This window comes from Anas platyrhynchos, chromosome 6, assembly GCF_047663525.1.
Source record: "Anas platyrhynchos isolate ZD024472 breed Pekin duck chromosome 6, IASCAAS_PekinDuck_T2T, whole genome shotgun sequence".
In the NCBI taxonomy this organism is placed as follows: Eukaryota; Metazoa; Chordata; class Aves; order Anseriformes; family Anatidae; genus Anas; species Anas platyrhynchos.
This window is the reverse complement of record NC_092592.1, coordinates 38,960,417-38,985,957: the sequence shown is the minus strand read 5'-3', so window position 1 is coordinate 38,985,957 and position 25,541 is coordinate 38,960,417. Positions and strand designations below refer to the sequence as shown.

Below are 25,541 nucleotides of genomic sequence, written 5' to 3'. Positions count from 1 at the left end.
TTTTTTTTTTTTCCAGTGCCTTGTCAGAGGCATTTCAGAGACTTGTCATGCATCTTTCCATGTGCATCTCAACAACAGGTAGAGTCAGAGGCAGTGAAATCCAACAGGTAGACCTCAGCCCAAGAACACGGTAACTGATGGCTGGATTGAAGCACTCAAGGATTTCAAATAATTGTTATTTTCATATCCAAGTTACACAGCATAGAGCAACTATGATTGAAAACAGGTGGCTTTCTATTGCACTAAGGATGGGGAAGCCAGTTCCGAGGAAGAGAAAGGAAGAAACTTTCCTCAGAGCCTCCTGCTGAGCTCCACACTGAAGTGCAGAGGACGGCTCCCAGGGCACTCAGTACCCGAGACCTTTCCTCACCTTCTCTCTATGAAGCACACTGCTTCCACCTGCTGTAAGTGTCCCATTTTATCCCAATTCCCTGCTTTATCAGCCATCACACAGCACAGGCTGATGTGGTTCAGCATCTTGAACCGCAAGCAAGACTGAGCACAGTAAAAAAAAACCACTTTTGCATTTTAGGGCTGTACTACAGGTTTGGGGGGCTTTAAGATCAGTTCACTTGGCCAAATTTTTGCATTTGATGCCATCTGACTTCTAAAACATGCCTGGGCTGAAATAAAGCCAAGCAAACCAAATTCTCCCTCTCACAAGTGCTTACCCTAAGCCAACACTTTTTTTCTTCCATTGGAAATCAGGACCACAGAAGCTGAAAAGGCACAATAATATTTCAGCGTCAGGCACAGCACTATGAGCTGCTTTGCCATTTGTAACCTTTCTGTATTTTGTGCTACCTTTTTACCTTTGGCTGAGGCATCAACATTATTATTTTGAACTTTACTGACAAAAATAGTCTGAAGCCCTTTCAGATGTTGTGCAGGGAGGGAAGACAGGCATTGATGGTTGTCAGAACATGGAAAAAAGATGGGGAAAAAATATGTCTAAATGTTTACAAAAAATATCTTCCTCAGAAAAACACCTTTATCATATTTTAAATGGTAAAACGTGTACTTGCTTTGTCATGTCAGGAACACCATACAGAAAACTGTTACAGGTCCTTGCACCAACTTTCTGACATAACCAGCTCACCACCACACACGATCCAAAATAGAAGTCTCCCCTGAAACAGGGATTTCAGGGTAAAATTTCTCCCCTGAAACATGGGAGTGTTTCTGCCTTCCCCAACCCAGACCAAACCAGTGCCTGCTGTGGTGCTGTAAAAACATAAGTCTGCTTTGCCCTCTTCCTCCTCACTTCCCAAGGCAGGATGGTGTCTGGCCATCACACTCCAGCCACAGAGGCACCATGAAGTTAATCAAACTTAGGATCAATTTACAAAGTGCAGAAGCTAAAAGACAGGAGATAAATCAATGCAAGCAGTGCTAACATGAAGGAAGGAGCGATCTTAGACATGATGTGCCACACAAACATGGCCATCCACAGCCAGACACTTGCAGAATAAGACTGAAGTAGAGGGCTTTAATAGATTTTTGCATGTCAAGTTTGCCTCTTGATGGTCTTTCAGGGAGGATATGGACTACCCAAAGGGCCTTTTGTTAGCCTTTTTGTTTTAAGCTATAAAAAGTGTCAGTTTTTTTTTTTTTAAATTGACAGAAATAAAATTTAATCATGGCATCTTATTTCGACAAGAGGGGAAAAAACAAAGAACAGTTTACACAGCACAATCAATAATAGTCACGAAATAGTGCTGCAGGACATTTTTAATCAAACACTGGTGTACACTAGGCAAGACAGATTTCAGGCTTTAAATCATTCTGGAGAGCCATGCAGCAAGACAAGTTGTCAAGATTTTACCTGAAATTTTCCAGCTATATGATATTTTTGAAGAGAACCTGGACCTTGCTAGAGGCTCTGCAATGGATGGGTACGTTGTCTCTAAATAAGATTTTCTTTCATTCTCTGAAGTTTGTGACAATGTCTACCTTGACATATTGCCTTCACAGTGACAGTAAGTAGGCATTTGCTCAGAGTTTACAGTTGAAATAGCTGAGGCATAGACATGGCCTAAGATGACTCAAATGTCTTCTTTTAAAACCTGAAACATGAGGTGCTTTCAGCTGCCTCACTGAACAGTCCTTAAAAGCTTGCTAAAGTTTAAAGAACAGCTCAAGAACAAGATGAAGCACTGGGAAAGATTTTTTTTTTTTTTTTGTAATTACCTTGCTTCTTAGAGGTGCTTTGAGTAGCACCACTAACACTGAAGGCAAGCCTTCAAAGTCAGGGTTTTTTGGAATGCAACAAAGGGCACATCCATTTGGGGGCAGGGATGGAGAAGAAAGGAGCAACAGCTCCTGCCCCAGTGCTTCCTGGCTTGCAAACTCTCAATGCATATAGCAAAGAACACAGGCCACATTTTGGCTTACAAAACACTGCTAAAGTGATCCAGTTATGAGGACACTTTCCTCTCTACACAACAAAAATAACCCATTTAAATGGAGAATTAGGATACAGCAGCACAGGACTATTAGAAAGAGAGATATACATGAAATTTAATAACTTAACCTTATTTAAAACAAAACTTTCATCTCTTATGCTCTCCCAAAATGGTTAATGCTAAAGCAATAACATTGTCCAGTGGGTGTAACTGCAGCTCATCTGCACCTCCACATTGTTCAGCATCCCCAGAAAGATTTTATCTTTTAAGAGGTCCCTGCAGCAACAGGATCGGACGTTCTATGCTCCAATTTTTACCATCAGTTAGGAAACTTTAATTAAGCATAAGGAAAGCAAGGATTTTTTCCAACAATTTCCTGTATTTTAATTTTGTTCACAAGTACTTTTGCTCATTTTCATAAAGCTTATGAAAAACAAGAAGTTGATGTTAGGACTACTGGTAGGAGTTAGGTATTGGCATATACACCTGACTGCAGTTGTGAGTGTACTATGAGGACAGGCTTTCTAGAATCCACAGAGTAATTCAACCAGCCCAGAGAGACGCTACCCATACCAGAGACTCCATTATTTTGCACATGACAACACTGATCTCAAACTTAAAACCTAGTAGATGCCGTGGAAGCCTACTAAAATAGGGATTGTTGTGTCCAGCTATCAGAATATTTATCATTTTTCCTAAAATTTTAGCTGTTTCTGAAATAGGTCTTCAGACCATGAGCAGCACAGAAGCGATGTTGTTCAGTTTTCTTTGGGCAAAGATTAGCACTGCCCAGTTGTGACTGATCAATGGAAAGAAATTTGGTGGGAGCCACGTGCAGATTTTGAGCATTAGAAAGTTTTCAACTCCTTTACAATACCAGCTTTTAGCACCGTCTTTCAAAATGGCAGAGCAATCTTTTCACATCAGTTCACTCCCACAAGCAGTCGAGTGATAGATCGGCTTTCCTTGCAGTCACTGGAAATTAAAGGAGTTCAACGCTTTATAGCCAGTCTCCAGTTGTCCAATGGGTGCTATATTATACGTTATTTGACTATTCCATACACACACTGCTCAGATCCTGCCTCCCAGAAGCACTTTTTCAGGGAAAGAATACAATTTTGATTTATTCCTAGAGCAGTGGAAAACCGCAGTACAGAATTACTCAGGGGTAGGCTGCAGCATTATTAAAATTCATTACAAGCCCAGAGAACAAATTAAGTAGCCCCTATGCAGTGGGAGCAACATCAGAGCCTGAAATCAAGTCAGAGGCTCACGGCCTGTGCGCATCGCTGGGAGACACGTGGGCAGCTTCCCAGCGTCCCGTCACAGTTTTCCAGCTGTAAATTCCTGAGCTAAAAACTGGAAAAGAACATATTTCAACTTCCTTCTGGAGACAGCTACAGAAGGACTGCAAAAAGGGTTTTATGGTCATAAATAAAACATAGGAAATTAATTTTAGGGCCCTGAGCTACCATAACATTCTAGGCACTTCATAAGCAACATTAGAACCATAAAGCATACAACAAAAAGCACAGGGTATTGGAGGACCATAAATATTTAATGTTTTATCACTGTGCCTTTGTCATAAAGGTGTTCAAATCCTACAAAGATGTCCTTGCACTCATCTTCGGGCACATAATCCTCTTACAAGGGGAGGCCACATGCAGGGTAGAGGGGCTGCACCACACACCCACCTGCTTTAGCTTCAGACAAAACTTATGTGGCCATTTTCTCATTTCTGAGGGGGTGAGGATGCTTGGGAGGATGCTGGGGTGACAGCTATCTGCAAGCTGTGCGTGCTTTGTAAAAACATTATAGGTTATGTATGGAAAGCTATTCAGCTCTCCTCCAGCCATAAACCATGCCTCGTTGCTTGTGCCAGAACTGTGGCCTCTGGGTTACAACTGAAACATATCAGTAAATATCTGTGTAGCAGGTGCTCAGAAGGGCAGAAGACAAGTTGTCCTGATGGCATGCACACTGAGGAACACATCAGAAGGCCATATCCTGGTGATTAATGGGGAATCCATGAGCCCTGATCCTTCCCTTGCAAAGGACAAGGGAAGCTACATAGGGTTTCGATCAAGTTAGATATCTTCATGTTATAGCAGACCTCAGACTTGGATCCAGACAATATATCTTAACACTGGTTGTAATGCAAAAGCCAGGTTCAAATCTCAGTCCTCCGTAACACAAGTTTTATAACTGTGATTCTGTGATTCTATTAAAGCCAAGCCAATGGCAACATAGGACCAATTATCCACATAAGACCCCAGCAATACATATTATCTGATTTCATTCAAATTTTGTGAAAATTCAAGTGCTGCATAAGAAGAATAATTTTTTTAATGCTCTTTCAAGTTGATACTATTTTTTTTTTTCCTAAATTAGTCAGGAAATGAATCTAGGAAGTTCTGTAATTACATCTAAAGCAATCAACATATGAAATATTTTTAAGTGTTCACAGAAAGTCAAATTCTTACACTTGCAAAAATAATGCACCTTAGACCTCCTCAAAATAGGACGGGGACTGAGGAAGTCAAACAGTATTGAGTTTTCACTTCAGGACTATGGATCACAACAAGAGCAGATAGAAAAATATACAGAGAACCAAGGGTCAAAGGAACATAGTTTTAGAAATGCCCTTACAGGCTTTCTAATCCAAAAGGCTTGATAAATCAAAAGATTAATTTATAGACAGTCAGAGATCTCAATAAGAAGCTCATAGCTTTTTTTTTTTTCCCCTCATAGGAGCTTTTGCTTATAAGCCTAAGACTTTTTTTAAATATAAAAATGAAAATATAGAAAAAAAAATCAACACATGATTCCCAAAGCCAAGATCATGACAGAAGTAATTAATTCACTCTAAAAGAGCAAATTAGCAAAAATTCATCTCTTTTACAGAGTTGGCCATAGTTGGAAAGTTAAAACAAATATAACACCTTAATTATTCTGTACCAACAAATACACCTTGGGTGTTCAGAAAAGTGGCTTGATTCACTTAGCTATTGTTTTTCTTATCACTCTAATAAAAGCTTTTCACAGTAAGAAGAAATAAGATACAAATACAAGAAACATTTCTTTTACCTTTACTGAAGACTTCCAGCTCTTGCAGTGAGATCCTCACAATATTACAACATAAAATAAGCTGGTTTGGTTACAAAACTGTTTCACAGAGACCTGCACAGCCTACCACAGCCAACATTGCTCTGAATGAAGACTTCATTAAGAAGCAAGGACCACAGGTCCCTATTTAGCACCTCTTATTTCTTGATTGACAAGTCAGATTTAGTGGGGGGAAAGGGAACTAGAGCTGTTGTCCTGGCAGGTGGTAAAAGGCTCAAATAATTGTTGGTTAGATCAGCACAGGTTCGACAGAAAAACAAATCAGAATGAATCACAGCTGGCCCTATGGTTAGGGCATATATTTATGTATAATTAGGCAAATCCTAATTCACTTCATTATGGAGCTTTGGGTTTTTAACGTAGGGTCCAACTAGTGAAAGAAACCTAAAAAATAAAATAATGCAATAAATGTTTGTGAGAGCAACTGAGGTGTACAGGTCCAGCTTGGAGGGGATATTAATACACATCTATATTTGAACTAGTGATCTGGCAGGTCCTCTTTAAACCTGCAGCACATATATGTGTCAAAAAGATATGGATAGAGTATATGGATATGGATAAATTCGACTTTAGAGCTCAATTTCTTTAAGGATATATCTTTGCCTAGGTGGATGTTGCATAACAATTTGTGCAGGTTCTTGCTCTAAAAGGATTGAGAATGCCTTTGTTTCCATAAATACTTTGTGGCACTCTGCTTTAATTTGCTCTGAATTTGGTTTATTGCTGATGTCTGCCAGTTTCCACTCACTTTTTAATTTGCTTCCTTTTTTTTTTCTTTCTAACCAATAGCTCATACTGCATTCTAGTCATACAGTTTTGGAAGCAGCTTTAGGAATGTGGTTAGCAATGCGTATAGAACAGTATTTATTTATAAGAACACTTCCAGTTGACATAAAGGCAAAGTTCAGAAGAGCTGTCTGAGCCACTGCTTGCAGGTGCTGTCAGGAGAGGACTGAGGTGGAGATGTGGGGCTGAAGGACAGCTGGAACAAAATGACACAGGACCTTCTCACATTGCTTAGAAGGTTACAAATGCAGGTTTTAGGGCCAAATTTTGCTAAGTGTGAAGAAAATTAAAAAAAAAATTACAATGTAAGTGGTTGAGATTACTTAAGACTAGAGAGCAAGGCTTTAAGTGAGGAAGAAATAATGTGGTGTGATGTATGATACTTGTAATAGAAAATTTTACTTCAAAAGATGTATTTTTAGCAGATGATCTATAAAGTCTAGTTCCTCCTACTTTTTTTTTTTTTTTGAACTTATAACAAACTCTTTTCTTTTTTTTTTAATCCTGCTGCTATTACCAAGAAAATAGACACAGAAATACCCCTTCCTTGTGGCCTGCATAATATGTGAGAAACAGAAATGTGTAGGTAATGCCTGTTTTCTCATCCAGTGAATTGAACTGAGCTTTAATTTCCCTGATATTTCAGTGTTTACTTAAGATACATCCAACTCAGCATCTCACCTAAAATAAGTAAATGCAAACTACATCATGCTGCCATACCCCATGTATCAAAACTGAACCTGAACAGACGGGCCATAATTTGTACTCAGATAGCACAGGCTATTAAGGAAAGCAACATATGTGGAAGGGTAGTGTTGAGCTTAATTAACGATGCTAACACAGGAAGCTAATTTTACTCAAAGTATGGTCATTAGAAGTCTTTGATGTATGTAATTTATCCACAGCCATTGCTGACATGTGCGTATGGAGATAACTCAATGAAGCATCATTTTATCAGTGGTAATGCTATGCTTTCAAGGACAATATTTGTTTAAAAATGAGAAGCTGCTGCTGTCTTGATAGAAAATAATGACCCTGAAAGGCAAGAGGCTGCAAGTGTTGTCTGCAAGTAAGGTTGTGGTTTTCCTCTGGAAGGCCACGTCCAGGTATCTTTTAGCAGCCTGTCAACCTCAGTGAGGCACCAGGAAAGTCTGAGATTTCAGCCTCTGTGACACTGCCCATCAGGAAGATATATTAAACTGCAGGAACAAGACATTTAGAGGGCAGAGGTAATCCCAAGCATTTTATCTCAACCTCAACCATGAGCATAATTCAGCTGCTGAGATGAGCCCTACCCAAAACATGGACAGAGCCGGGCTGTTTCCTGAAAAGCCATGTCAAATACATCATTTTTTTTTTTGATGTCAAATGCATCGTACCTTAAAAACAAAATAAAATAGAATTTCCAAAAGAAAAAGAAAGCTGTAATTGTGAACTGCTGTGATGGCAAGGGCTCCACATTGAGCACTCATCTCACAAAGATGTGCTCCCAAAAGTTTGTTCCCCAAGCAAGTCTTTTGCATCAGTTAAAAAACAAACAAACAAACAACAAAAACAAACACCAAAAAAATATTATAGCTGAGAAAAAGAAGAAGAAAGCATTAAGAGGGCTATAAAACAGGTCCGAATCACTACAGAACAGCACAATGTCCTTCAGGGGTTGTTTCCCAGCCCGGGTCTGTACCAAGCACAGTAGTGTAGAGCCCAGCTGTGCATGCAGCATCAAGCAGCCAGGCAGCTATGAAGCACTTGCAAAACAGTTCTTTAGTCCACATTAAAACAATTTTTGAAGACACAATGCTTTTACAGTGTATTGCAGTGCATGCAGTCCCTCCCTCCAAAAAAAAAAAAAAAAAAAAAAAGGGGGGGGGTTGAGGCAAATTTCTCAGCAGCAGTTTGTAGAGACAAACCTTGCCCATCTCCACTCTTCCACTTGAGAAATTTTAACATGGGAAAGAGAATTTAACCCAGCATGCTATTCAGGTAGATCTTAAAGCAACTGGACTTTTGAAGATCCTCTGGGGAAAAGAAAAGTTAATTAATGGTGTATCATCTCGAGAGTGTCTTCCTGAAGCCCCAGAGGTGCCAGCTAAAGCCATTACTGCCTCATTTACAGTGACAGTCATCTTGGCTCTGCTGTTGCTCCCTTAATTTTCAGGGCAGAAGGAGTCAGCTTCTCATTAAATATTTGTATTTCTTCAGAGCTTTTTTGTTTTCCAATCTCTTTCATTAAGAGACCTTAATGAAATACTTATTCCATTAAGAATTCAATCCCTGCTGCTGGATAATTTTTCTTCCGCAAAAATATATCAAGATGAAAACAATGTTACATCCCTGATGGGATCACCCTAGCACCACAGCTACTAATCAGCCTTTGGCCGACTTGATTATTTTTCATAACCAAATGCATTAGGGATATATGTATATATTAATTTCTTCTTCTCTACTCCCAGTGCTATATATATATATATATATTTTATATTTTTTTATTTTTTTTTTCTTCTCATTTTAGGACACCCATTTTACCTTTTCATTCTAGGTTCCTGATTCTTGATTTCACTGTTACCTACCAGAGATATCTCTTGGGGAAGGCAGAGTCATTCAGGTCTCTCAAAAGAATGGCATTGCTGTAAGAAGTATATGACACAAAAGACTTAAATCTCAATTGTAGTGGCTTGGTTCTGCTGTGGGCATAGCAGCAAGGGAAATTCAGTTGAGCAACTTTAGTTTTGTCAGTAAAATATAAATGCAATGAAATGTATCTTGGATTTCAAGAGTCATTCCAGTCTCCTACATCGCATCCTCTCAGTTGAGCAGAAGGCAGGAGGAATGAATATAATTTTTACCTGTATTTCTTTATGAGATGAATGAATGAGTTTCTGCTGTCATTTGCAGTGAGAAATATGGAGAGTGCATATTATTTTCAGGATCTCCAGAGTGTGAGAAAATTTCAGAAGCATGAAATATCTCACCCCCTTAGCAAACCCTTTTGCTCAGTTGTTTTATAGCCAGCAGGAGAAAACTGCTGGAACTTTCTCTGAAAATTGATGACTACTGGTAAAGATATCCTAATGATTTGGGTCACTTTGAATTATAAAAGTCGCCATTGTACTCCTGACTATTAACTGTTTCCAGAGTACAGTGCTGTAAGTGTCAAACCCGAATGATGTGTAGTGCATTTAGCTAACCTCTGACTCAAAACGTATCTGTCTGTAAGGTTACACCCCTGTGATGAGAAGTGCAGATACTCGGTGGGGTGTCCTGAGCAGACACGGCACTCCCAGCCCATGCTGATGGGGTCAAGGGTATGGCTCTGCAGTCTCCTCACACATTTCTGAGACTACAAAATCATTTTAACATTCCCAAAGTATTGGGTGAGAAACTTTGGGAAAAAAAATAAATAAATTATACAGTTGGAAAAAAATAAATTGCAAATTAGAGAAACCGTGCTGTGGAGTTGCCATCCCTAGAGATTTTCAAACGCTATCTGAACATGGTCCTGGGCAAGCAGCTCTAGGACCTCTAGCTCCAGAGGTCCCTTCCAACCTCAGTCATTCTGTGATTCTGTGATTCATATCAGGCTCATATATGGTATGGCTCATGAAAATGTCTTCCCCTTCATGAAGAATGATCTCCAGTCTCCTGAGCTGTACCCCATCAGGCCTCTGAGAAGATAAAGCATTGCTGGGCCTCTTACTGCTCCTAAGCCCTTGAAAGATTCCCAGCATGGAAATAACCTTTCCAGCCTGGGCAGAGCTGAAATGCCTGCTGCCTAGGGTATTAAAATATTTGTTCTCTCTCAAATGGACTGCCACAAAACCCTCAACAGTTCCTTAAATTATGCCCTATTTCCAGCAGGAGTCAGAAGGAGCCCACCCTGGGCAGCATGCGAACCTGTGTAGGTCTGGGCTGAGCATCCACAATTTCAGCTTCTCATTCTTGTTGAGATGATGTGTTGGTGATGAAGATGACACTGATTTGAACACAAATAGGATTGGGTACACTTTGTTCATTCCAGCAGAATAAGAGATCCCATTGTCTCTAGAGAAGCAAACAGGTTGAAATGGAGCAACGTTACGAGTGATCTGTAATGTTCACACCAAATCAACTCAGTTTGCTGCAATTTCAGCAGGCTATGACATCAATTATTTTCACTGTGATGAGCTCAAATGGTTAGCTGCATGTAAAATAAAGGCCAGGAGAGCTGGGTGGCTGTGATCCAAGTCACAGCATTATCCTGCAATGGGACAGAGGTGTGCTGGAGACCAGGATAGACCTGTATATGGGAAAATATATGAGCAAACCTCATATATAAAGAAAAAAGTTTAACAACAATAAGGAAACAAAGGCACAACACTTGGCACAGGAGAATTTTTGTTTGAAAATAACTGGGAACTTACACCAACAACTTCAGTCCATTTTCCTTTCCTCGGTACATAACATCAAAAATCAGAATGTGTTTTATCAGCAACTTAACACATGGGGATAAGGGGAAGTAATCTGCAGTCTGAAAGCCCAACCTGTAGCTAGGTTGTACTTGTACATATTTAGTCTATTTTGGGTTTTGGTTAAGGTTCCTTACTTTAGGCTTTTAAATAGCCAACCTGGATGTATCTGCAAACAAGACTTAGAGGATTAAGCACACTCAGTGAACAAGTTTACACTCAAGGCTTCACCGATTTAATGAACCCAGTATAAAAGCACTGCTTCCAGCGGGATCTGGCAGGGTTCAAGATGTAATGTAGGAATTATCTCTGATAGCAGGTACAGATCTGTGCCCCATCAGTGGGGGCTTCCATGGGCAGAGCGTGCGGAGTTGTGTTACCGCTGTGGCTTACGGTTGTGGCGAGCCATTAGACTCGGATATCAGATGATGCATTTCATCTTCCATACCGGGCTGTGAGCCACATGCCTGGCCAGCATGTGCAGCCAGGATTTGCCTTGCTGCCATCATGTTTTTTGTTCCACAAGGTGCCCAGACAAATCTGAAGTAGAAGGTGTTTGAATAATCCTCCCGACTAGCAAGCTCAGGTTTGTGGACCTCCATCAAGGACCCAAGTGTGAAGACAGAAGCACAACTGGCTGATCATAGAGGTGTTTTCCAACCTGTGTGACTCTGTGATATGGTTCTGTTTTGATACTGGTGCAACAAGGCAGCAGACCTGAATGCGATGATGAAGTAGGTCTTTTATTTTATGGTGGAAGATAGGTTTGCAAATTGCAGCTGTCTCATCCCATCAGCAAAGCTAAAAAAGCTCTGCTTGAGGACAGGAGGGACTATAGCCTCCAGGTAACATTTTTCTCAACAAAAATGCAAGCTGCTTTACTGCTGTATGAAGTTTGCTTCCTTTTCTTTTTCTTATTTATTTTTATTCGTTTACAGCACTAAGAAATATCCTGGACCATACCTATGCAGATTAGAAAACGTGCTGTGAATTTATACCCTCAGCAGCACAATTTGCAACAACAGGAAAACCCTGAGGCACCCACCGCTGATTTATCCCTGCCTCCAAGCAGTGTCTGTCAGCTGCACTCCATCTTTTGAACACCGCTAGAGAGTGAGAGCTGAAAACTGGAGGAGCAGCCACCGTGTACATTACGCCAAGGAGTATCTGAGATTTGGGGAGCTGATGAGTGCTCACACAGCCATGGCCTCTGGGACTGGTGCTGTGCCCCCCCAGAACACCAGTCAGTCTGCAGGGGAGCCCAAGGAGAGAGATGAGCTATGGAAGAGCCCCTGGGACAGGGACCGGCCTTGTGTTTGTCCATTGTTTGAGCAGGGAAGGCCATCCAAAATTTCTTGCTGCCCCACAATAGAGCTGTAGGAAATATGTGGGAAACCAGAGGCAGTGTGAGACATGGGCATCTGAGGAGGGTAAATCCGAAGGTAGGAATACACTGCTTGGCTCACGGAGGTCAGATGCAGCAGTGGAAATGGGAAGGGAGTCCTTTCGTGCCAAATGAAAGGTGGTTGTCCCCAGCAGGCTATGTGATAGGAACCAGATGTCCAGATCGATCAGACGGTGACTGAGATCAGGAGAAAAGGATATCTCAAATCTGTTTGCATTTCCGGTGGGCACAGTAGTGTCAGAACCAGGGCAATACCTTACCTGGGACATCCTCTGGCTCAGGTGAGGGGAACTTTGGGCCATGAGCAGAGATAAAGATGAGAGTGAGCAGAGGACACGAGAGGAGTTCAGGCTATTAACCTTCACAGCCAGGAATGCCCCTTGCCTTGCATCTGCCTTCGGATTAATGAATTTTGACATATGGAGGTAGAGTTTTCATTACTGTGGTATAATTTAAGGAGATCTGGGCAAGCAGCTTGCTAGAGCCTCCACCTTTATTTTTCTTTTGCTGTCAGCAGACTGTTCTTCTGCATATGTTGTATTTTCTTGTATTTTCTTTAAAAGGAGGTATTACCTGACAATTTTTCCCTCCTACTGTGGTCTTGCCAATGGCTAGTACCAGCCAGCTTTAAAAAAATAAAAGGAAACTGCCATTGACTAACAGCCACTGCCTAATGAAAGGGCTGAGTGCCTCAGCGAGCAAGCACTGGTGGAGGTGACTGGTGCTGGTGTCGTGTCCTGCTCACCTGTGTGGATTCAAGCTGCGTTAAAGCTTTCTTCTGGGAGCATCTCATGGGCTCCAGCTCTGCAACCTCTCCAGTGCACCTATTCCAGATAAAAGCCCAGTCATGGAAGCACTTAAAGCAGCTCCTTGACTTTATATATTGAAATCTAACCGCCTCAGTAGGAATTAAATTAAGCACATGCTGTTCTTAATAAGCATGATTTTCTGAACCATTTCTTACTCTAAAAAAGCACAAAATCTCTCCCGTAATGTTCTATAGGGTAGTGAGAAGCTACGATTACCTGGCTTGCCATCCCGAACCACTAGCTTCAAAACTCCCTTTCATGTCTCGTATCTTAACAAGCCATGAGATGTTTAATTATCTCATTACAGAAACAGAAGTGTGAAACAGAGATGTAAAGGAAGGCCGTGGGTCCGGCCAGGATTACAAGGGGAACCTGAGGGGCCAGCCCATGTAATTTAAAAAAAGCCCATCGTTTAAAATTGCTCGGGTGAATCTGAAACCTTTAATTAAAGTATTAAAACTCCTCATTCTTGAGGCTGCTTCTATCTTCATGGCAATCCGGACAAATCTGCCCCGAGGCCTCCCGGAGCAGGGAGGGTTGCGAGCAGCAGCCCGAGGTGAAGTGGAAGCTCCGGAGCTGCCTGGGGCAGGCGCTGGAGTTAATGCACACCTCGGCCCCAATAAAGGGCTGCTTGTAAAAGCTAATGGCAAGCCAAAACCTACAGGTTCAGAGAAAAGTAATCATGGGCCACACTGAGCAATCAATACGTATTGAGAAGTCTCCTTGACAGTAAGAATCCTCATCAGTTACAGCCCAGGGTTCTCAGGAGGTTCCCATGTGTTTTTGGATCAACACAGCTCTTACACCGGCACAGGAAACACTTACAGGGAAGAATAATTTTCCCCCAAACAACTTTCACATGTGATTTTCTGTTTGCTTGTTTGATGGCATTTGTCTTTTATAAACTACACCAAGAACAAGGGAACAAAGCTGTGCTGTCACTTCTGGGTTTTGCCCCTATTTTATGCGGTAAAAGACGGCAGCTGAGCAAATCCCCTCTGCAGAACACTCATCTACACATCCAGGCACTGTAAAAAACTGTTAAACAGACATTAATTATATTCAGGTTTAAGGAGAATTGTCTTTATGTAAATGAGAGACTCCAGGGTAGAGTTATAGGACCGATATAGGATATTTTATTATCATAAAATCCCTGATAAAATTTAAAATTTATTGATCTTTCAGAAAACACTTTAAGGGAAAAAAAAAAAAAAAAGGCTCCACATGAATGGTGAAGAACTAAGCTTATTTTTAAAACTCATAACTGATATATAACTAACAGAGGATAGATTTAGACCAGACATAAGGAGGAAATTCTTCCACATGAAGGTGGTGATGCCCTGCCCAGGCTGTCCTGAGGAGCTGTGGGTGCCCCATCCCTGGCAGCGCCCAAGGCCAGGCTGGGGGCTTTGGGCAGCCTGGGCTGGGGGAATGGGTTGTGCCAAAGCTTAAAGTGCCCTTGGACTCTGTGAGCAGCAACACCATGCAAGTTAAGCCCATAATGAAAATAACATAAAATGTATTGTTCTGTTAAAAAAAAAAAAAAAAAAAAAAAAAAACATTCATAAATGAACTCGGATGCTAACAGAGATAGTAGTATGAAATCACTCAGCAAGCACGGTAGTAACCATGATAAAATAAAATAATAAAAGCAAATAAACTTCCCCTCTTCTGTTAGATATATGGGTGACAAAAAAGTGATTTCCTTAAAGTAAAAAATTACATATAGTTTAGCCACGTACGCTTATTTTGAAAGAAAAATAGAATGAGCTGCTGAAAAGATCAGATTAATCCTTTTAGGTAGACATGGATGGGGACACATCAAGAGAACATTATCTGGTAGCATTTACATATTGCAGCAGGAAGGATCAGGGAGCGTGCAATCCCCGATAAGGCCATATGATCTTAAAAGTCAGCACCAGGGTGCATTCAGACTATAATTCATTTTTTCCACCACCTCATTGTACTGTTTCCCCCCACTACTCCCACCTTAGCATCAGTTTGGCACTTCCAGGACAAGTCATTCATACCTGACCTGCTTCCACAAAGAGTCCACCTGGGTATTTTCCTCTGGTGCTGTCACAACTACCACCATCTCCTGTAGTGTGAATTTCTATACAAGGGGGAACCTACTGGAAAGGATGAATTTTCTGTTATTTTTATGTAACGGCTCACTTTCCCTTCAGCCCTTGTCTGATTGACTCTGAGACAGTGACTAGCAGATGGAAACTCAGATTAAATACAGAGGTGCATTTCTGAGGGAAATATTTTTAACTATAAGAAAGGTTAAAAAAAACTTTTTTGCACAATTCTCAATTCCTTGTGAACATGGAAGTCCCACTGATGCTCACAATCCACAAAATTAAAAACCTGTAGTCCCAAAGCCTGGATTTGGAACAGACTAAAATCTATTGTCACATGAGTTGATTTCACCTACAAAGTGCAGCTGTACAAAATTTGTCAGTACTCTGTTTTGTCAAAAGGAACTGGGAAGCAACGTCATAACATGGTAAAGCATAGGGAAATCGTAATGGTCCGTAAGGATGAATTGCATGCAAGTACTAGATCTGATGGAAAAGGGAATTAAAAAAATAATAATAAAAATAAACTTGATTTACCGCTTCCCATTTGCATTTATTACAGAGTTCTTCTGGTAAGCAACAGTCACTCTAATCCTTGCCTTTGCAATAAGATTAAAATATAGCTAGGATTAAAATTCAAGGGGTCAGACTCAGTAAGTAAACCACAGCAGGTGGTTTGGGAATATTCATAAAAACCCCAAACTCTCTCTCCTTTTCAGCTGGTCTTGGTTTGCCAAGACAGCAGGGACTGAGGGGACGGCCCCTGCGTGCTTTCGGGAGCTCATCAGACCCTTCCTCTCCTCCCAGCTAAGCCAGCAGACACCCCGCAGGCACTGTTTGCACGCAACCAAAATGATCATGCCCTCATGAGAGGGAGGTCACTGTGTGCTCCAGAGCTTTGCCCAATGCCTGCCGTGAGGGGCTGACGAGCAAATTCCACACGGCTGTTCTTTGTGAAGACGCCCATTGTCTGCCAGGAGCAGGGATGAGTGCTCCCAACCCTCTTGGCTTCAGACCTGACGCCAGGCTTGCACCGCAGTCCAAGAATGAAATGTTCAGTGCACAAGCACGGAGCCAGCAGCCGCGTCTTGGCCCCACAGCATGGCCTGTTCTTGAAAAGATGAATTATGGTTACCTGACAGTCCCTTCTCGTTCTTGCATCGGCCAACGTGATGCTCTCGAGTAAAGAAATCGTGGCTCTCTCATCGTGATGAAATCTAACTGGATAAAGAAACAGCCTAATTCCTAATCTCTGTGGTTTCATCCGTGAGTGATGAACCCAGGCTGTTGCTATCTGTTGCCAGTACTAAAGTATCCCCTAAAGCATCTTCTTGCACAAACCTAGAGGAACTCCTGCAGGGGTCTTTCAGACTAAACCTGGATGGTTGGGTATGGCTTTGACTGCACCATCTGTGGTACATACCATACAGGGGAATATGGGGAGAATGAGAAGACTGTCAGGAGCTCTCCTTTCCTCTAAAATACACAGAATAGAGCACAAGAGAAAGATGGAGAAATACAGATGGTAGCCTCCATGTACACACCGAATCACCTTCTTAAACAGTCCCCGAAGGAAATGTCTGGCACAGCACCGTGATCCTTCTGCTGACCAATCCACAGATTTCCATTAGCACAGCACCCAGCCAAGCCACTAATGAAGGCCACGCTAACGAAGGCCACGCTTATCTGTGGCTGAGAAAGCCTGAGGCACCTGCACCACCTGGAGCTCTCCTCCTGGTGTCTCTCTGCAGCTTCAGGTCCTGCGGTGCCTCACTTTGTCCCAGGGCAGAGAGGCTCAGGGTGGAAACACTGAGCTCAGCATCCCAGAACTTGGCATCCTGATGATGAAGGCAATGGGGCTGCGAGCTGTCCCTTATTCCCCAGCTCTGAGGTCCGTGTGTTGTCACTGTGTATCAGGAGAAGCCCTCCTGGCTAGTGACAGGGCACCAGTGCCGCTCTCCCTCCTATTTAAGTGTGTATTCACAGGAAATTCGTTCCTCAGGGAGTAAATTTCAGGGCCCAAAGGCAGGTTTTAAAAACTGGGACACCTATTTGCAACACACAGCTACTTTCACCAATAAATGAATTTATAATTTTATTTTATTGTTTTTTTTTTTTTTTTTTTTTGTAAAGACACAAGGCTGTCTCCCCTTCCCTCCCTGTATAACCCGTTAACCCTCAGCCACCTGGAAAAAAGCAGCCCAAAATGCAGCTAATCACCAAAATAATGTTCCTTGCTCTGCTGAATGCAGTAGCTAAAGGTCACCCTGCTGAAAGGAGAGCTCGAGGCCTTGAGCATTTTTCTACCTTTGAAAAAGAAACAGGAGTTACAATTTAAATGTCTTCTTGCTGGATAGCCCCAGAAAATAGTAACATAAGCAAGGAGGTTAGGTCTGAAATACCTAAAAAGCAGTTTGGGGTTTGTAATTTTTCCTGTATGAAGGTTTTTACAAACAGCAGGTTATAAAAAAAAAAAAAAAAATTAAAAAAAAATGACTGCATAAACTTGCACAAGATTTTGGCTGACAAGCTCAGTTTGCTATTCTCTTTACTCTGCATCTACTTGGATGCTTTGGAATCCTTTTTATTCCCAATTGGGCCAGGAAAAGCTTTGCTTACATGGCTGGTTCTCCACCTCCATCAGGGACTTGCACCTCCGACACATCTCAGGGTCTTACACAGTTTGGTTTATTTGTCTTTTGGTCAAACTTGCTTTATGGTTCTCTTATAAAGCAGAAAGAAAAAAAAAAAAAAAGAAATAAAGAAAGAAAAGAAAGAAAGAAAAAAAAACAAGGTTTCTGATTTTTTTTTTTTGTTAGCTTTTTATTTGAGAAAAGTGTATTTTTGTCCTAAGCAAGGATAAGTGGGACGGAGGAGACAGAGCCACGAGGGACAGGCAGCAGATCGTATAATTCTCAGCTTTGCTTTCTTCCGACTCCAGTACCTTCAAGGAGCAACTGGGAAGCAGGACACAGGCACTGGGCACTGGTGAGCAGGTGTGGACAACCAAAACCCTCGCATTTCAGGTCTTAAAACGAAAAGCCCAAATGAAAAGTGGGGCTGTGGACCGCTACAGTTGCACTTTTCAGGAACTTTGCAAATGGCACAGAGCTGGGATATCCCGTACGAGGTGGGAGAGCCAGCAGTGGACGTGGGGGGGCCAAGGTTAACCTCCCCTGGGGCTGGATATTAAAGCCCTTCCGAGGTGTCTGTGGGATGGGATGGGACGGGAGGGGAATGGACGGGACGGGTCGGGTGGCCTCAGCCCACGGGGGTGGGCGTGGGGCTTCAGTTCCCCGACGGGGACAGAGCTTCCCGCAGCCCCCCCGGCTTGGCTCCCAGCACACACACAGCCCTCATTCCGCCTCTGTCAGTTTATATCTCTACCAAAATGTACATTTCCGCGCTACAAAAACGCTCCTCGACGAGCACCTCGCTGCCGGGGGGAGAGGGGGGCAAGCTCAAGCCTGGGTCCCGGCACGACCGAAGGGGGCCCCGCTGGAGCTGAAGCCGCCGGGGGGGCCCCGCAGCCCGGCCGGGCAGGAGGAGCCCCCCGGGACCCCGCCGCTGCCCCCCGCCCCGTCGGGCGGTCCGGCGTCGGGGCGCCTCTTCCTCTTCCTCCTGAAGGTGCCGTTGTCAAACATCTTCTCGCAGTTGGGGTCGAGGGTCCAGTAGCTGCCTTTGCCTGCGGAGAGAGGAAAACCCCCGCGCCCGTCGGCCGCCACCCAGGCCCCGACGGGGGGAAATCGGGTGCACCCGATGGGGTGCCGCGACCCCATCCCCTCCGGGGCGCCTTACCCGGGTCGTCGTCGTCCCGCGGCACTTTCTTGAAGCAGTCGTTGAGGGAGAGGTTGTGGCGGATGGAGTTTTGCCAGCCGGCTTTGCTCCGTTGGTAGAAGGGGAAGGTGTCGGCCACGAACTGGTAGATCTGGCGCAGGGTGCGGCGCCGCCCGGGCGCGCTGTGGATGGCCATAGCGATCAGCGCCGAGTACGAATAGGGCGGTCGGGGGCTCTCCGGGGGCGGGCAGGGGGCGGCGGGGCCGCCGAGCCACGGGCAGGGGGCGGCGGGCGAGGGTCGGGGCCGGGGCAGGCTTAGGGTGAGGGGTAGGGGCAGGGGGAGGCCGGCCGGGCGGCCCGCCCCGTCCAGCAGCAGCTCCCGGCCGTGGGGAGGCGGCCCGAAGGCGTGCATGCTCCCGCAGAGCCCCGCTCCCTGCCCGCCCCGTTATATAGAGCCCCCCCCCCCCGCCCCACGGGGACGCCCCCCACCCTAGGTCCGCACCCCAGCCGCCCCCACCCCGGCTGCATCCCCGTGTGGGGTCTGTGGGGCTGTGGCATGGTAGCAAAACCCAGCCGCCCCCTCGGCAAGAGCCGACTTCCAGCAAAGAAATGCACTTGCAATAAGCCATCGACGCGCTCTCCTACATTTCAGTACAAAATAAAAAATATTGTCACTCGGAAATTGAAATTTCCCATTGTGAACACCCTGAAACCACAGCTGGTCCTGTATGTACACGTGTTCCCAAAATCAAACTCCTTAACTCAAACTAAACTCGCCATGATGAGGAAATTCAGGATGCTCACGCCCTTGCTGGCCCGCAGGCAGAGCCGCAGCAAAATAACCGAGTAATTCGGTGTGGCAGCTGGGCTTTCTGCTTGGTCTGGTGCCCACAGCCTGGGTTAGAAGAGGAGAAAAGGACTTTTCCTTCTGGTACTGCTGGCATTAAACTTAAAGTAAAACTTGCACTCTGCTTTGCTCAACATCAAACCATGCACCTGCGCAGTGCTGGTGGGATACTGCAGCCAAACGGATTCTACTTGAATCATTCGAAATGATTTCCAATGTGCATAGCTTGATTTTCACTTTATTATTATTATTATTATTATTATTATTATTATTATTTTTGACATATGCATGACATCCTATAGAAACTTTCCTTCTCCACTTCTCATTCTCCAGTAAAAGCAGACTTTGGGGTTATGCTTTTCCCACCAAAGTTGAAACAGTGAGAAGAAAATCACCTAAATTGTTCATCTTTTATAGAAAACATCAGTTGATGAAAGAAAGAAAATATTTTTAATTCTACTTCTATATATTCTCTTGCTGTAGATTACCTCCATCTTTTAGAAATTTCAGACCATTCCTGAGACATACAGGAAAAATGGCTTTATCAGTGGCTATAGCAATATGTAAGGAAATGTAAATGGCTACGGATTTGTGGTAAGGAAATAAAATACTTCAAGTGGCATCTCATACAAATAACATCATTTCCAGTTCTTAATCCATGATCTGTATGCTGGGACTGCAAATTTAGCTGTGAAAGAACATCTGTATCACTAAATCTTTGCATTTTTACTATCATTCTTATGGCTGAACCACTTTTTTCACTGCACTGTGTGTAATTTTCACATTCCCATGGCAGGTCGGTGTCATCCAGTGCGCTCTCCCTGGGAGCAGCTCGAACCAGATGCTCCAGAGACCTGAGAAACACTTAGGAGATCGAGTTTCTACCTAATGCAAGACAGCGGATAGCTTATGCCCTGGAGCATGAGTGTTACAACACATTTTACATATATATATGGGTGTTATAACCTATTTTACACATAGATGTATGCATATAGGCTTATACCAAGCCCCTGTGCCAAGCCAAGGGTCCGGCTTCTTTCCGACCTGCTCAGAGCCGGCTGTACCTCCTGCACCCACAGCTTCGCTGGGGCCCCTGCCCTGGCCCTTGCCATGTCGTGATAATTTGATAACGAAGGGTTACTGCTCACCTTCAGGCCATGCAGCAAGGCAGACCGATGTGTATGAGCTTTCAAAAAAAAAAAAAAAGCTTACAAAAAACATGCCAGTGGGCTGTAATCATGGCCATCTGCAGCTTCATGAGGTGGGGGGAAAAAAAATGTAAAAAAGTTGAAAACCATTGCTCTATAACATATAGTTTCCACTGAACACTTATGCATGCTCATAGAGAAATTACAAATAACTACTACTGACAGGGGATTCAGATCAGCTGGTTAATTTAAGCATATTTTTAGACGACCCATCCTCAAACCTCAGGTGGGCGAGGGGCGATGCTCCTTCCAGCCCCGTGAGGTCAGCTCAGCAAAAAACCAGCCGCTGTTCCCTGTCTCCCTGCTCCTGTTGATGGTGCAGGGACACCCAGCCCCACTGTGGGAGAGGTACCAGCTTGAAACTTGTTTTCTGGGCTTCCTCCACGGCTTTCCCAGGTGGAAATGTGCCGGGCGGTGCCGTGGGGTGGAGGAGCGGCACCCGCAGCATCCCGCACCCGGCTGCGAGCCGCGGGGCTGCGGTGCCACCTAGCGGGGTGCTGGCTGCTGCTGCTGCTGCTGCTGCTCCCCGAGCGGTGTCCCCTCGCATCCCATCTGGGTTATTTTAGTTATACGGCAGCAGCCGAGTGAGGCTGGCCTGTGGCTGCAGCGGGCGCGGTGTCGCTTGGTGCCTGGGGCTGGTAGGAAGGGGTAAAAGGAAGGCACCCTGCTGGCTGTGCCCGGAGAAGGAAGGCAGTGACAGGGATCAGCGTCTCCAGCTCATCATCCCAGCCTGTTACAGCAGGGCTTTCAAGCAAACAGGGCTAAATGTGAAGGAGGAATAACGCTCTGAAGTCAGGGTAGTGAGAAACAAACCCACCACGTGAAAACTCAGGACCCACTGTGTCAGTGCCACGAGTTTTTCCAGTTTCTGTCACATCCCTTAAAATCAGTACCTGGAAAAACGACCCAAAACAACCAGCAGGAAAGGAGGCAACTCCCAAAGCATGTTAGGTCCGAGATTAAATACCACCACCACTCAATATTGAGCATTTTCCCCAGATGTTGCAGCGAGGGTTGGCAGATCTGCCAGGCACTACTGTCGGTGCCACCTCTCCCACGGCACATCTTGTTAGCCAAAAATCCTCCTTCTGGGGTCAGGCAGGGCACTTCGCCCACCTCCAGGGCCGAGTCCTCCTTGCAGGATGATTGACTCCTCTGCATCGCTTCTCAACACATTCCCTTGTTTCTGCAGCCAAAATAGTGCAGGTAAATCTGAAGGGGTGGGGGTACAGAGCTTGTTTTCACTGCTCGCTTGGGAAGGGGCTGAGGGAAGACTGAAAGGCAGCAGTTCACTGGAACAAAGCGTTCTGTAATCTTCTGGCAGAGCTGATTGAAAAGTGGGCGGTTTGCACCAAAAACATCAGTCTGTGATTTCTCCTGAAACGGCGCACTTTAGAATAAACTCCCCTCATTTAAAATACAAAGAAGTGGGAGAAAGTGGAATATAAACACACGACGAGAGATGACAAACAACACATAATTTAACACGAACTACTCAGAATTTATCAAAACAGAAAGAAAATAGCAAATATTGTGAATACTAACCCAAATATTATTTTGAGTTTAACACAGCTCTGCTCATTTGGCATTACAATTACTAGCTAACAAATGGGCATTTTTCAGGTCAATCAAGCTTGAGCCAATTAGGCTACGGCAATTAACTAAATTAAGTCTAAAATTAGAATTCACATAATCTCCGCAATTATGGTTTAATCCTGTAATGCATCTCTTAAAATAAACCAATAAGAAAGACAGATCTACTGGAGTTTGCCACATTTCAGTTACAAAATATATAATAATTTATTTTAATATCTAACATTCAGCAGATCAAGCAATATTTTTTTTCCGTGGCCACATTAAGAATGGCTTAGTACAAGAGAAATGGCATTTGCATTTTTTCAGTCTTCTGTGTCTCAGAATAATAGAATTTGCATACACCAAAGGTTTTGGCATCACATGCAGCTCCTGAGATGTCATGTCCTGATTATTTGAATGTACATGTATATGCTTTGCATGGCTAAATCATTTCATTTATATGCACTCCTGATTGTTCATGAAAATTTATGGGTTGGAATTCATCCATAACTTTTCTTCTACCTTTATCAGAGTTTCAGTATTTAATTCAATCAGTTAATTTTCTCCCTGTCCATATATAAATACATATATATATATAGGCTTTTGGTAGTGTCTCGGGTCCCTATATAAGGTTGTGGTGTGCTACAGCCCATGGGTTGGGGTTAAATAATGGGTATCCCTTGTGTTGAAGCAGGATGCGTGCTCGGCTGTGTTCCTGGACAGCCTGGAGGAAGGGACTATCGTTCCCAGCCAGAGGAAAAATCCTCCTGCTGGCCAAGCAGAAAGCTTTGGGTGAGGATTCCTTGGCTGTGGGGCAAAGGAAATGTGTGGATGCATCCTGGCTGGGCATGGCGATGTCTTAAACCAGCAGGTGTACATCTTCGCTCTGAAAACCATCACCCAGTTGTTGCTATTGGAAATTTAACTTTCAGGCATGCGTTGAGCACAGCAGTGAGAAGATGTGGCCCATAACAGGTGCTGCACCTAACGTTCACATCTGCCTACTTAAATTAGTGTTGTTAATTCCTCAGTAAGTGGCTTTTCTGGGCTGGGAAAGCAAGAATCTCTGCTAAAGAAAAGCAGCACGTGATGGAAAAAAAAAAAAAAAAAGAAATAAGGGGGCACCAATATCATTTTAACATTTCTCATATGTACTGAAGTCACATATAAACTGTCCCAGCTTTTACTTTTTGTATCTAGAGTACAAGATTGCTTCATTTATGAGACAATATTTCTGTGTAAAAGATGCTAGCCTGAAAAGCACAAGCACAAAAGAGAGTTAGCACCTTCCCACCATGATAAGACTGTACATTTCTTCATTAAGTTTTCTTTCAGTCTAACTTTTTAGACTTTGGTCAGTCTTTTTTTTTTTTTCCCCCTCTCATTAAAATGATCCTGGATCAGGACCTGAAATTCAGAAGAGGTTGCCTTGAAAAATAAATTGACTGCAGCATCATTAGGGAGCAAACGTGCTGCAAATCACTCAGCAGCAATTTGGACATGAAAAGGGTCCGGTAGGAAGCTCTCCGTATGCTCCAGCCAAACACTTTCTGCCTTCCGGTATGATTGGGGTATGAGATGCCTGCCAGGAAAATCTGTCTGAAAGAAAGTGGGAAATGCATTGATTTGTTTGTCTTCCTTTGTCCATCACATTTCAAATTAAAGAGCTGTTTTCTTTAGTATAATCTCGCATGGTTATATGGTTATATATTCTATGCATGAGGAATATTTTTCAGAAAATCCATTTTAGAACTGCTTTTAGAATGTCACTGGTGTTATGTTTCATCTATTTCCACCTATAACTCCAGGCGACTTTAGTACTGTGACCTCAAAAAAGGAGCAAAATTATAATTAATGCCTTTTAGAAATATCTAAATTGACCTAAAATAACTTTTTCAGACACAACAGGATTCCATTTTTCAACACTCAAATTTCATGTTCTGCCACAGTTAGAAAACATGTAGTATAAAAGTACAGGTTATACAAAAGAGGCCATACAAATATTTTAATGCTCAGTATATTACATTTCTATTTCACTTTTATTTCTTATTTTATTTCAGCTCTGTATATCAGGGATCTGGTGTAGAGAGACCTTTTCAATTTGATAGTGTTCAGACATGTCAATATAAAGTGTCTGGTCTGTTGAATTCTGGGGGTGTGACATCTGCCTTTTATTGAGAAAAAAAATAAAGAAATATTATTTTATGGATTTTATGGAAAGACCATCAAACTGTAGTGGCCCTTGCTACAAATCTGTCACACATTAGCACCTAGATGGAAGGGGAATGCAACCCTCATTTCAGTGATAGGATTTGTTGTGGCTGCAGCACCAGGACAATTTGTCTGTTTATGAGAGATTAATGAAGAAGTCAATGGGATTCTTCTCCACATTCAGTAAAGAAAACACATTTGCCACCAAATTCCCAATGACCTCTCCTGAAGAGCTGGTGTCGCTGTGGCCTCTCTTGGTGGCTTTGCCTAGAGGGAAGCACTTCACTCTGTGCAGGACAGAAGAGCACTGTGATATACATACGTATGCTATGACATCTATCCATCTGTCAATATACTTTAAAACTGTAAATTGAGATTTTTATGGCCATTTTGTCAAAAAGCAGCCTACAGACATATCTCCTTTTCCCAAGGAGCTTCTCCTTTTCCATTATGCCCATGGACTAAACAGAAGATCAGTATCAAATGTTACACGTCCTGTGGCAGTGCCACCACAGGAGGGGCAGCACTTTGGGACCATCTTGTGCAGCTGCAATGGATCAACAAGAAACCTCTTTTTATTTATTTATTTATTTTTTATTTTTTATTTTATTTATTTAATTTTTTTGCCTTTTTTTTTTTCATTTTTATTAGGTAGGCTATTTATTACTGCAAAGCTCATGTTTAATGGAAAGACATTGCAGAGAATGTCTCCTCGAGGACCTGCTTTGTTTTTGAAAGCCTTTATGAGTGTTTACATCATGCTCTGTGATTTATTTTCAGATTGGCTGAGCCTTGCTGTGCTGGACGGTGGACAAAACCCATTTATTTCCCTGGCCAGGAAGCCCATCTATCAAAGAGAACATGAG

General features: G+C 43.2%; 1 protein-coding gene and 1 long non-coding RNA gene across 4 annotated transcripts in view; both read right to left on the bottom strand.

Moving 5' to 3' along the window:
* LOC106017929 (uncharacterized) overlaps nt 1-5,759 on the bottom strand; it is a 33,422-nt gene extending 27,663 nt beyond the window's left edge. The window contains exon 1 of one of the 3 annotated variants that reach the window (XR_011810182.1): nt 5,493-5,759. This is a non-coding gene — a long non-coding RNA (uncharacterized lncRNA). The remainder of the gene's footprint in view (nt 1-5,492) is intronic. The other 2 variants (XR_011810181.1, XR_002403406.4) reach the window with 2 other exon arrangements.
* A 12,125-nt stretch (nt 5,760-17,884) lies between these two features.
* FOXI2 (forkhead box I2) lies at nt 17,885-19,257 on the bottom strand. The gene is made up of 2 exons (XM_027460451.3): nt 18,856-19,257; nt 17,885-18,742 (listed from the first exon to the last, which is right to left on the bottom strand). The coding sequence occupies exons 1-2, from the start codon at nt 19,244-19,246 to the stop codon at nt 18,519-18,521; spliced, it is 615 nt and encodes a 204-aa protein (XP_027316252.1). The 5' UTR covers nt 19,247-19,257; the 3' UTR covers nt 17,885-18,518.
* Nucleotides 19,258-25,541: the final 6,284 nt, after the last annotated feature.